The 12,247-nt window shown below is 34.2% G+C and overlaps 3 protein-coding genes across 6 annotated transcripts; 2 read left to right on the forward strand and 1 right to left on the reverse strand.

Moving 5' to 3' along the window:
• The first annotated feature begins 167 nt into the window (after window positions 1–167).
• LOC105647746 (Protein prenylyltransferase superfamily protein) lies at window positions 168–3,808 on the forward strand. Of its 4 annotated transcripts, none has more exons than XM_089717786.1 (10): window positions 168–317; window positions 417–776; window positions 924–1,064; window positions 1,211–1,301; window positions 1,684–1,752; window positions 2,029–2,106; window positions 2,540–2,629; window positions 2,804–2,854; window positions 3,068–3,304; window positions 3,397–3,808. In XM_089717786.1, exons 1-10 carry the CDS (start codon window positions 232–234, stop codon window positions 3,553–3,555), a joined length of 1,362 nt encoding a protein of 453 aa, XP_089573912.1. In that variant the 5' UTR covers window positions 168–231; the 3' UTR covers window positions 3,556–3,808. The 4 variants fall into 4 exon arrangements, with proteins under 4 accessions (XP_089573912.1, XP_089573913.1, XP_020540327.1 ...); XM_089717787.1 differs by having other exon boundaries at window positions 3,400–3,808; XM_020684668.3 differs by having other exon boundaries at window positions 933–1,064.
• A 915-nt stretch (window positions 3,809–4,723) lies between these two features.
• On the forward strand, window positions 4,724–7,247 carry LOC105647745 (Pentatricopeptide repeat (PPR-like) superfamily protein). Its single transcript, XM_012233944.4, has one exon. The coding sequence runs from the start codon at window positions 4,773–4,775 to the stop codon at window positions 6,645–6,647; it is 1,875 nt and encodes a 624-aa protein (XP_012089334.1). The 5' UTR covers window positions 4,724–4,772; the 3' UTR covers window positions 6,648–7,247.
• Window positions 7,248–8,586: 1,339 nt separating this feature from the next.
• On the reverse strand, window positions 8,587–12,027 carry LOC105647743 (Pentatricopeptide repeat (PPR) superfamily protein). The gene is made up of 2 exons (XM_012233943.3): window positions 11,946–12,027; window positions 8,587–10,799 (listed from the first exon to the last, which is right to left on the reverse strand). The coding sequence occupies exon 2, from the start codon at window positions 10,602–10,604 to the stop codon at window positions 8,838–8,840; it is 1,767 nt and encodes a 588-aa protein (XP_012089333.1). The 5' UTR covers window positions 10,605–10,799; window positions 11,946–12,027; the 3' UTR covers window positions 8,587–8,837.
• Window positions 12,028–12,247: the final 220 nt, after the last annotated feature.

Here is a 12,247-nt window from a genome sequence, read left to right on the forward strand (position 1 = left end):
GGCTGGAAACGCACGTGCTCCACACATGCCCACCGTCCGCTATTTTATGAGAGAAAAGGGGTTAAAAAAACGAACTTTATAGTTGTTTTTCGTTATTCCATCTAACCACAGGGACCAAATCGAAAATTACAAGAAATTGATAATTTGGTCAAACCTCAGGGACCATATATTAATTTTCCCTTAAAAGGGGAACAAACTTAGCTTTGGTCTTTCAGTGGCGCTGAAGTGAAGATGAGCAAGGAAGATTCAATTTCGAAAATGAAGGATTTTGATTTATTGAATCAATTCGAACTCATTTTGGAGTCTGATCCTCTCATGTAAAGATTAAATTTTGCTTATTTCCTCCTTTCCATACATCCTATGATTGTTTGATTATGTGGTGCTAATTCTTTATTATGAGTTGTACTCTGATGCAGTGATGAAGTTGGGTTTATTCACCCATCCCAATTCGCAACACTAAGAAAAGAAGCAGAAAGTACCGAATCTCAATCAATAGATGGGATCTTGAGCTCAGAAATGGTGAAAGCTACTGTCTTGGATCCTGAAAGTACAAATTTTTGGAACCGAGATCATAAATTGGGAATTTCAACTCATGTGATTCTTGAATTGTATAAGGCCGCCAAAGATGCATTTATGGAGTCTGTTGGACAATACAGGAGAATCGACAACATTTATACTACATCTGAGGACTTTTCATCTCTTGAAAAAGAGGTCATGAAGCATAGCAAAGCAATTTTATTGTTAAGCTGTGATTTTGGCACTGCATGGAATTCCAGGTATTATTGATCTTTGTTTGAAATTTTTTTCTTGCTTATATATCTCAATTTGAAAGTTAACTTCTGATTTTTTTGTCATGACATTTATATAAAATTGGTATTGTTTTAAATGCTAGCTTGTTTTGAATTTTTTATCATGGTGATTAGAGATTTTAGTTCCTTGTATGAATCGCTCAGGAAGTCAATTTTGTCAAAGAAGCAGCACATTCCAATGTTTATTGATGAACTTCTCTTGTCAGCCCTTGTCCTTTCTTATTCACCTAAAAGTGAACTGGCTTGGTGCCATAGGTAACATTCATAGTGTTTTCTTTTTTTCTCTATCTATTTTTTCAAAATTGTGAATGTCTTGGGAACTGACCTGTACGATATGATTTCTTCCATAATTTTTCTAAATATAGAAACCTAATTCTTGTGCATTTATCAATTATTGACAGGCGGTGGGTGATCAAGATGATTGCTGGAAGATGCTCAACTATGCGAGAGATTATAGGGAAAGAATCTGAGCTGGTTGAGCAAATAGCTGAGGTTTAAATTGAGTTCAGGATTTGGATACTATTAATTGATGAAGGTTCATAAACTTTTCGTAGTAATAAACTATAACATTCTTGCATTAGCAGCATTTTTACTTGGTACATTCACAATGATGCCACTGGTAGGATAGATAATTGGAAATTTTCCACGACAGAGCTTACACAAACAAATTTTAGAAGCACATCTTGCACTTGAAGTTTATTGTAACCATGGAAGGGAATGTATAATTGTACAGGCAGATGTTGCTCTTGATTAGTCTTTCTGAACCATTTTACCTTTGCCCAGCAAACGTTACTTTTTGGCACCACATTTTTAGACGTATGAAAATGATGCTGTGAAGAGGGTGGGGTTGATGTGATGTTAACTTTCTGTGCAGCGATCAAAAATGAATTATCGTGCATGGAATCACCGCTGCTGGTTGGTTTCATACATGACAAGGGAACAGGTTAGTTTCAAAGTTGATATGGTATGAATGCTTCTTAGAGTGCTCTCATAATAATATCTTCCACTCTTGTCCTCCTTAAATATAGCAATGGAAGGATGGTTTTGATAATTGTACATTACTTTTTTCCCCTCCATTTCAATTATTGGTCTAATAAACTATCTTGCTTTATTTGCCTGTTTTGATTATCTCCCTTTGATGAGGTTCTTAATAAGATCTTTTTTCCCGTTCTTTTTAGTTTTTATGCTCAATTGTATGAATCATATTCTGTGCCTTCAGGTCCTAGTTGAATTGAAGAAATCCAGAAATTGGGCTGGGTTGCATGTTGCTGACAATTCTTGCTTCCATTATCGTGCTGTGAGTTTCCTTTCAATCTTAAAGTCTGAATCTGAGAAACCATGTAAATGCAAGATAAAAAATTTAATTGGAAAACAACAAGAAACAAGAGAAAGAGAAAGAAGCTGTAACACCCCGTCTTTTATCTCGCAGCTGTAGCATCATGTACATTTTGTTGTTGGTTTGAGAATATTTTGCAGAGTAACTTGGATATGACTTTGTATCATGATATGTTAGAATCCCATGGTATTACTTGTTACAAACAATAGCCTGCCTATTATTGATACCAGCAACTGAACTTTTTAAACTTCTGGGGTAGAACTAGGCATCATAGCTCTATCTGTGAAAACATAATCTTTCAGAATAAAACAACTATGTTGCTGAAATTCTATATATCATTTAATAAGCAGCATGAATTTTGTTCGACACATTTTGAGTTCTTGCCTAATTGCAGCGACTAATGCTCAAGATTTTAGAGGAATCCTGCCACAAACAAGAAGCTGAATCCTCTGATGAGAATGTTGAAATTTATCAAATCTGGCAGGTATATTGATTACTTGATTGTCTCATCTTCTAAAGTTACCTTGCCTGTTTTTGGACTATATTTATCTGCATATATCGCTAGATTTTCCTCAAAACTCAATTGGTAGTTTTCCTTGAAGGATTTGCTGTGAATGATTTGGTTTACTGACATTTTGATAATGTGGACACATGGCAGGAGGAGCTTCACTGGAATGAAGAATTGATAAAACATTACATAGGCAGAGAGGTGCCACTCTCAGACACAGCTTCTTTCTTTTCTAGAGTGGTTGTTTTTTTTTTTTTTTTGGGGGGGGGGGGGGGTGGGGTCCAGGAAGTCCCCCTCTTTTCTTAAGTAGAAAAGAAAAGGAAAATCTGCAATATTTTTACCAGTCCATAAACTGCCTTGATTTAATAGTGTCTAAGTCACATTCAACCGGTGTTTCACTGTCTTGAATTACAGGCTCTGTGGCTCCATCGTCGGTTCTTATCCCTATGCTGGATAAAGCATTTTGCACCACTACTTGGTGACGTAACCCACCAATCTAAGGACAAGTCCTCCATGGTTGATGATGTCAACTTCTTTTGGGATAATGAACTGTACCTGGTAAATTCCTGCTCAACTATACCTGATAACAACTATGATGATTTCCAAGCACAAGCAGTGCACTCTGCTACTTACATATTATGGTTAATAAAGGTAATAGATATTCTTTCTCTTCTATTCTCTATTTCGTAGGACACTTCTTTAATTTCAAGTTCAGTGCTTATGCTATTGGTTTTATGCATCAGCAGATCTCCAAACCCTTGGGCATTGAACTCACAAAGAAGCTAAATTCCGGAAGCTTCGTCTTGTTGAATGCGGCTTGTCCTGAAAGATCATCACTCTGGAGCACTTTAACTGCATATGTGGAAGCCACTAGCCAGCTGTTGAATGAGGATATATATTAGTTTTCAAAGATATATTTGTCCAAGGTTTAGTTTGCAATTAACTTATACTTTGTAACATTATGGTAAAGCGCTAAAATTATGTAAGGCATCAAGTTCTTACAAGATAGAGTTAGATCCAGATGGAGCTAACTTCTTTGTGAGAGGATCGAATTTCAGTAGTCCTGACCTCCTAGGACTCCTACAGACTAATTTTTCAGTTCTCAATATGCTTCTCTAGTTGAATATATGTATTTTACATAAAATTTCAGTTCAATCCGATTGTGTAATTTGCATATGCTTAGTCCAGCAATCAGCAATGATCATTTGTCGAAAGCTGATTGTGAAACGATGAATGGATAAGTTGAAGATTCAATAAATTGTCAATGAGATAACAAAAGCTCCCAAGATCTTTGCCTGCGAATTTGAATATCACAATAGTTCTGGTATATAGCTCATGATGCAAGTGAATTTTGGCTATTTCAAGGTTATTTTTTTTCTTTAAACCATAATTTGATATTATTTTATCTTTAGTGGGACGGGATTCAAACCTTAATCAGTTCTTATCCTATTTAATCTTTAATTTGAATCACCAAAAGTAATTACCTTTTTAATTACTTGAGCTTCCTATACATTTAGAATTTACGTTCAATTATTTGGCATTTGTCTTTTTTTTTTTCTTTTTAATATTATTTGGCATTTATCATGTTATTAATTTTATTTGATATTTGGGTTCAAACTAGTTAACCTTAGACCAAGGACATTATATGAAGGGCTAAATATATGAATTCATCTATGAATTTTATTACTTTAATTTTGTATTATAAATTTGCGATAAAGCTCAACTTTGAGAGAAATCTGTTATTCATTAAATTAAGAATTTGAGTAACATTGCTTTCACACTGTCAACAGATGATTTTTAAGATTGTTAATATTCAAAATGATAATTTTCACGCATTTTAATAATACAGTAGATATTTTATCGATTTTATTTTATAAGTTAAAATATACCAATTAAAATATTTAATAGGTAAAATTTTAAAAGTGAAATTTTGGATGATTCAAAATAAAAATTAACGTGTATCACAACATTTAAGTGATAAAATTTAGAGCTTGACAATAAATCTGTTTCAATTTCTTTAAAAAAAAAAAAAAAAAAAAGACCCGGTTTAAGTTTCACCATCTTATCCATAATGTATGCACAGTAATCCGGTTGAAATCTACATAAAGATTGTGTCTGTATGCAAACATTTCCACCGATTACAACTTTCCTGCAAATCTCCGTCTCAAGGTACTCGCTCTCCATAATTCTCTTGCAAAATGATAATTTCATAGGCTTTGAACGCCATAGAACAATTAACATGACGCTATTTTCCATTGAGTTTATTCCTCGTAGCATCACTTTCACTACCCAACAACGACAGAAACCCACTTCAAATTCATTTCACAGCACTGTTGTTGGCTGCTTACACCCTAATTTGAATGATACTGACAACCTGAGAAACCCACCAAACCTTAGCGTTTCTGCTGAAACAAGACCTACCCACGTCTTATCTCTTGATTTCAAAGAGATTCATCTGATTAAACTGCTTAATCGGTCTTGTAAGGCAGGCAAGTATAATGAATCACTCTACTTTCTTGAGTGTATGGTCGATAAAGGTTATAAGCCTGATGTTATTATGTGCACCAAGCTTATTAAAGGGTTTTTTAATTCAAGAAAAATAGACAAGGCTATTAGAGTCATGGAAATTTTGGAAATATATGGTAAACCTGATGTTTTTGCCTATAATGCATTGATTAGTGGGTTTTGTAAGGCTAATCAGATTGAAAATGCTAATAGAGTTCTTGATAGGATGAAAAGTAGGGGATTTTTGCCTGATGTTGTTACATATAATATAATGATTGGAAGCTTTTGTAGTAGAGGAAAGCTTGATTTGGCTTTGAAGGTTTTTGAGGAATTGTTGAAAGATAATTGCAAACCTACTGTGATTACCTACACAATTTTGATAGAGGCAACCATTCTTGAAGGTGGGATTGATGAAGCTATGAAGCTTTTAGATGAAATGTTATCAAGAGGGCTTGAGCCTGATACTTTTACTTATAATGCAATAATTAGAGGGATGTGTAAGGAAGATATGGTGGACAGAGCTTTTGATCTTGTTAGAATCTTAAACTCAAGGGCTTGTAGGCCAGATGTGATCACATACAATATATTAGTAAGAGCACTTTTGAATCAAGGGAAATGGAATGAAGGGGAGAAATTACTGAATGAGATGATTGCAAGAGGTTGTAAGCCTAATGCTGTTACTCATAGCATTTTGATTGGCGCACTGTGCCATGACGGCAAAGTTGAGGAAGCAGTGAGCTTGTTGAAGTCTATGAAAGAAAAGGGTTTGAAGCCTAATGCTTATTGTTATGATCCATTGATTGCCGCTTTCTGCAGAGAAGGAAATTTACACTTGGCAATTGAATTCTTGGATTATATGATTTCTGATGGTTGCTTGCCAGATATTGTGAACTATAATACGATAATGGCTGGTTTGTGCAAGAAAGGAAATGCTGATCATGCTTTAGAAGTCTTCCAAAAACTAAATGAAGTGGGTTGTCCTCCAACTGTGAGTTCTTACAATACAATGTTCAGTGCATTGTGGAGCTGTGGAGATAAATATAGAGCATTAGGAATGATATTGGAGATGCTTAACCAAGGAATTGATCCCGATGAGATAACTTATAATTCACTCATTTCATGTTTGTGCAGGGATGGAATGGTGAATGAAGCTATTGGGCTGTTGGTAGACATGGAAAAAAGTAGGTTCCAGCCAAACATTGTTAGCTATAACATTATTCTTCTTGGACTGTGCAAAGCAAATAGAGTGAATGATGCCATTGAAGTGCTAGCAGCAATTATTGAAAAAGGATGTCAACCAAATGAAACCACTTATACTTTATTGATTGAAGGTGTTGGCTTTACCGGGTTACGAGCTGAAGCTATGAGGTTGGCTAATGCCCTTCACTATATGAATGCTATTTCTGAAGATTCATTCAAACGTCTAAACAGGACTTTCCCTTTGCTTAATGTTTACAAGGACTTCAGTTTCTCTAATTCTAAAGAATAATTTCTGTTGTTCTACATTTGAGGTTTTTGAGTTTGAACGGAAATCAACAAATAGGCTTTTCTAATTACAGTATAGCCTTATTCTTTTGATGGTTTCAAACTCTATAGGAACAAAAGACACGAGGGATTCACGCCGTTGAATGTTGATGCAGGGAATAATTTTGTGGGATGTTTTCAGGAAAAAAAAAAATTCTTATGATGAGTATTTCAAGAGCATTTAAACATTGGAGTGCAGAATTGGAGAAGCAACCTGTCAGGTGCAACAATGATGTGAAGTGATCTTCTAATTCTCTGCTGACTAAACGATCAGGTATCACATTCATTTTAGATAAAATGGTGAGAGGAGATTCATGTCTGTACTAAACAACACTGTTGTATATGATAAAATGTTTTGATTTTTCCTGTGTGTATCAACCGGAGATTTGCAGATTGTTTTGGTGTGGGGCTTCTGCATCTGTGCTTTTAAGTTGTAACCTTTATTTATTTATTATTATTATTATTTTTTTTTGCACTATCTATTATGTTGTCAGGAACTAAAATTGTAAATTAATGCTTCACTTTTTATCTTGTAGAAATGGTATTACCTTGTTCATTGCATAAATATTTGAAATTGAGGTTCAATTCTCTGAACCAAAATGCCATGAAAAATACATCTCTGATTGGAAATTTCGACTAATTCCATCTTATGGTTTAATAAGTTCACACAATCGCAATTCAGTGGTAACATTGCATAAAATGAGAAATCTTAGATGATGAAAAAGTCTCTCTGTTGTCCCTGAGGAATAAGAACTGAGAACCATCAGCTATTATTTTTGTTTTTCTATGATTGTTTCTCCCACTTTAATTGAAATAGATTTTCTACATAAAGTTGCTTTTGCATTTAACAAGGATCTTCTATCATTTGTTTTCTTCATATATGTTTTTTATTTCTATGCATACTAAGTTTATCAACTAGAGTTTGACTATCAACAAAACTAAACTATTATGTTATGTAATTTCATATCAAAATATTTGAGAGATATATATGTAATATGAAAAATGTATAAGAAAATCAGTGGAGCAAGATTTAATTTTTAATCTCTAATATTATTTAACAACAACTACCGTAAAGCCGCAGTCTTAAATTAATTAAATTCAGCTATATGAATCATTTATTTCAAATATTTGCTTCGATCAAATTAATCTAAATGCAAAATAAAATATAAGCAAGAAAAAATTTTGAAATGTTTTGTACAACCCAATGTTTTGAAATGAAGCAAAATATTCAACCCAATATCAGAAAAACTATAGATGAATAAATGATTTATGATCAGTTGCTGAATTATGCAAAGAATCATTTTGCTTATTTTGCAATTTCCTATTTTAGTCTCCAAATGAAGTTGTACAGTAGCCATAGAGTTGGGAGGTTTAACATTAACACTATGTTTGGGATGGAGAGGAAGGAAAATAAGAGAGGATAGAAAATAAAGATTGTATTGTTTATTTTCCTTTTTTATTTTCCACCCTGTGTTGTTTGGATGACAAGGAAAATAAAATGAGAAAAAAAATGTTATTACTAAAGATTTACAATTTTACCCTTATGAAAAGAATAAAAATAATAATAAATTAAGGGAGTAATTATGTAACAAAAGAATAGAAACTTGCACAATCAAAATTGCAATAATTCAAACCCAAAACTAAGATATGTAGAAGTATTACAAATACATATAAATTATTTTATATTCTAATTTATCATAGGTCATTTGAAACACAGAGAAAAAGCAACATAACTGTTAGGGGTTGTTTTGTAATTTCCGTCAAAACAGTAAGATTTCTCCTCAAGAATTCACAAATTCTCTCCGTTCTGGAGAGATTAAAAAGCGGTGGGCCCGGATGGAATTGGATAAAAATTTTCCTTCCACTCTTATTTTCTCCCATGTTTCCAAACAAGGGAAAGAAACTTTTCAAGGTTATTTTCTTTGCTTCCCATTTCCTCTCCTTCCCAAACAGACTGTACAAAAAATAAAAAAATAAAAAATTGTTAAAAGGGACAAACTACAACTCTATAACATGCCAAGCCACTCCAAACATGTTTTGTACGTTGAAAAAGATCCTCAGCCTACGGTAAGAGTGCGAAAAGAAAAGCTAAAATTCCTGCATCAAACCTAGAGAAGGATAGTAAAAATCAGTTTTCTCTTACATAAAACTCATGTTAATCCAATAAGTTTTGATCTTTAAGAACACTTTTGTCTATCAATTTCCTGCGCAATTCACTAGCATCTTCTGCCATACCAGCATCTGCCACGCCTTTAATTAGAGTAGAATAAATCTCCTCATCTGGCTCGTATCGACTTGAAAACATCATTTCTAGTACTTGGATTGCAGCATCCACCTTCTCATTTTCACATAATCTATCAATCACCAATTTGTAAGTATTACTATTGATTCTGTGCCCTCTCTTTCCCATCTCCCTCAGTATCTCTACAGCACCCTCAACTTTATTTGCCGAGCAAAACCCCCAAACTAATGAACGATGGGTAATACTATCAGGAGTTATCCCATTGCCTATCATCTGATTGTATAATCTCATTGCTTCATCCATAGAGCCCCGTTTAGTCAATCCATCAATCACAGTATTATAAGTAATCAACACAGGAGAACAGTTACTAGCGCTTAAAAGGTCAAGTAGTTGAAGGGCCTCATCCACCAATCCTTCTTTAAATAATGCACCAAGGAGAGTATTATAAGTGACAATGTCAGGCGAACAATTTTCATAAGCCATCTGAAGGAAAAAGTCAATGGCACGATCCACAAGTCCAGACTTGCACAAACCGTTAATCAGCGTGTTGTAGGTAACTACAGTCAAAAGATGGGAAGTTTCTTTCATAATTGTGAGGACCTCATCTACTTCATCCCAAAAACCAGAACTACACAGAGAATGGAGAAGCGTGTTATAAGTTACAGAATTGGGCTCCATTCCATGAGACAAAATATTATAAATGATCAAGGCTGCATCTTCATACTTCCCCTGTTTACAAGTAAAATTAACCAATGAATTATAGGCGACAATATCAGGATAACATCCTTCATCTGCCATATCCTCCAATACTTCCATAGCCCGAACAGTTCCACAATACTTGCAGACTAGCTCCAGGAGAACTGTGTAAGTTAACAGATATGGAGGGCATCCCCGCCTTAATTGCTCCTTCCAAAATTGAATGGCTTGATCAAAGTTTCGATTGTCAAACATGCTACGAATTATTGTATTGTAAGTGATCACATTTGGAGGGCAACCACTCAAGCTCATATCTTCCAGGAGATCAATGGCAGATCTTAATTTTCCTCTCTTACATAAACCTCCAACCAACATGCTGCATGTGATAACATCTGGAACCCCACCAGAAAAGATCATGATTTTAAGAACCTTCACAGCTTTATCAATCTGTTGAATGTTAGTGAGACCCCTGATTAGGTTTCTGCAACATACAAAGTGAGGAATTTGATTTCTGCGTGCCATACTATCTACAAGCCTCAATGCATCCATGAGCCTTCCCTGTTTGCACAGATGTTGAAGGATTTCATTGTTGGTCTCCTCATCATTTTTAACAAAAGAACCATCAATAGACAATATCCGAGATCCATTGTTATTACTACTCATTTGTTCCTTGAATTCTCTCCCTACACTCAATATATCAATTTCAGAGCTCCATTCATCATGATCATTTCCATCAACTCTATCAATATAAAAACATCTTTTCAGTTCTCTACGTGGCAAAGAAAATGAAGTTATTCTTGATTGGAGAACTGTCCACCGTAAAGATGACCAACTTTTGGGAATGCACTTTATTGAATGATTCCGATGAAAGATTGATGCTTCCCCCATAGAACAACTGGGCCCAGCTTGTTTATTGCTCAAATGTGAACCATGAAAACAATGAATATCTCCTATAGAGTTCCGAGGGAAAACTGTATGACTCATTTTGTCTTGCCCACAATAATATGATAATCTCTAATTAAGCCATAAGTTCAAAAAATAGCTCCTTCCTATTATGTGACTGTCAAACAGAAGTATCATTGGCTTCTCATAAGAAAGGATTGCTAGTTTCGTTACTTCCTCTCCAACAGAAAGATACTTCAACTTGTCTGATTTTCTCCAGGTAAATCAGTACCACCGCTGCAAAAATTAACACAGGGATCAAGAATCTTAAAAAATGAATAAAAAAGAAAGAAGAAAGACAAAACATGAAGACTGAATAACTTTGGAAAATAACATATGGCAAGTGCCTCAGAGAGAAAGATTACACCAGGAAAACAAGAAACGAGGCAGAATGGGAAGTTATTCTCCAGTAACCAAACAATATAAAGTTATTTCACAAGGTTTAAATTGCAACCATAACCATCAGTTTCATATAAGAAAAGACTAACAGCATAATCGTAAGTTTTGAGGGGAAAAAAAATTTACTCAACTCACAGTTGAATACATAATCAAACAAAGAAGTACTATATACATATATATACACAGACACACAGACACAGACACAGACACACACACACACACACACACACACACATACATGTATATATAAAACTCTGCTTGCCCCGTAATAAACATTTCTCAGAATAGCGAACTGGAAAACTTCGACATCATAAATTCAAGAGCAGATAATGAAAAACTTTCACATCACAGGCTATAATGGAAATTACTTGATTGATACTATTTCATCAATTTTTGTATGAAATTAGTTTTCATTTTTGATAATGAAAAATACATGTGGAATTTCCAATACATTGAGCTGCGGAAAAAAAGCCGCAATCATTCCACAATGCAATTCCCATTCCATTACATAGTTTATTACATTCAACCAAACATACCCCGACCCTATCAAAATGAAATCTAATTCGCCAAATTCAAACCAGAATCATAAAAGGTTACAAATAAAATTGAATTGAAGAATTAAATTAAAGGTCATGGAGAATTAATTGTAAAAAGAAAAAAGAAAACGAAACAGGGGAAGCAGAGTCCAAAAAAAAAAACACTTATAGTGGAAGGAGCCCCTCCGCTATCAAAACCCAACAAATCCATGAACCCAATTGAGAATATTAGCTCGGAAACCATTAAAGCTTTAAAATTTAACACAATAAAACACACGAAAAACAACGGCAAAACTCCCTATACACTTTCATATCGCAGACTTCAGTTAATATCTCCAGAATTCGAGAAAATGAATATGGAAAAGCCTCGTGGAGAAAAAAGAAGAAGAGGAGAAAAAAAATTATAAAATGTTAATTCAATATTCAAAGTGCAGCTGCAATAAAATACCTCTGTTTGCTGACGCTTGTAAGCTTCGACAGGAAGAGAGGCTTTGTTCATTTCGCTGATGACGGTGGTTTTGACGTTAAGTACTAGGGTATAAGTTAACTAAAATTGCAAACAGGGGCTTGTTCTATAAATAATTCTCAGGTTAGTCCGTCCAAAATTCCAAATTCCAAGATGATTATGGAAAAAAGTATTGAAAAACTTATTTTTTAATCCTTTAATTTTATTAAAATATACAAGACAAATTCCAATTATATTAAAACATTTTAATGTTTAGGTAATATTTCTCAACGGGCCAATAAAAA

The sequence above is a fragment of the Jatropha curcas genome, chromosome 2 (assembly GCF_041381405.1).
Source record: "Jatropha curcas cultivar XTBG-Jc1 chromosome 2, XTBG_Jcur_1.0, whole genome shotgun sequence".
NCBI classification, from domain to species: domain Eukaryota; kingdom Viridiplantae; phylum Streptophyta; class Magnoliopsida; order Malpighiales; family Euphorbiaceae; genus Jatropha; species Jatropha curcas.

What these genes read in the sequence shown, in the direction of transcription:
- LOC105647746 (XM_089717786.1), top strand. Translation starts at nt 232, where the DNA reads ATGAGCAAGGAAGATTCAATTTCGAAAATGAAGGATTTTGATTTATTG. An exon ending in TTGGAGTCTGATCCTCTCAT is followed by an intron (nt 318 to 416) that starts GTAAAGATTAAA and finishes ACTCTGATGCAG; the next exon opens with TGATGAAGTTGGGTTTATTC. An exon ending in AAATTTATCAAATCTGGCAG is followed by an intron (nt 2,630 to 2,803) that starts GTATATTGATTA and finishes GACACATGGCAG; the next exon opens with GAGGAGCTTCACTGGAATGA.
- LOC105647745 (XM_012233944.4), top strand. Translation starts at nt 4,773, where the DNA reads ATGCAAACATTTCCACCGATTACAACTTTCCTGCAAATCTCCGTCTCA.
- LOC105647743 (XM_012233943.3), bottom strand. Translation starts at nt 10,604, where the DNA reads ATGAGTCATACAGTTTTCCCTCGGAACTCTATAGGAGATATTCATTGT.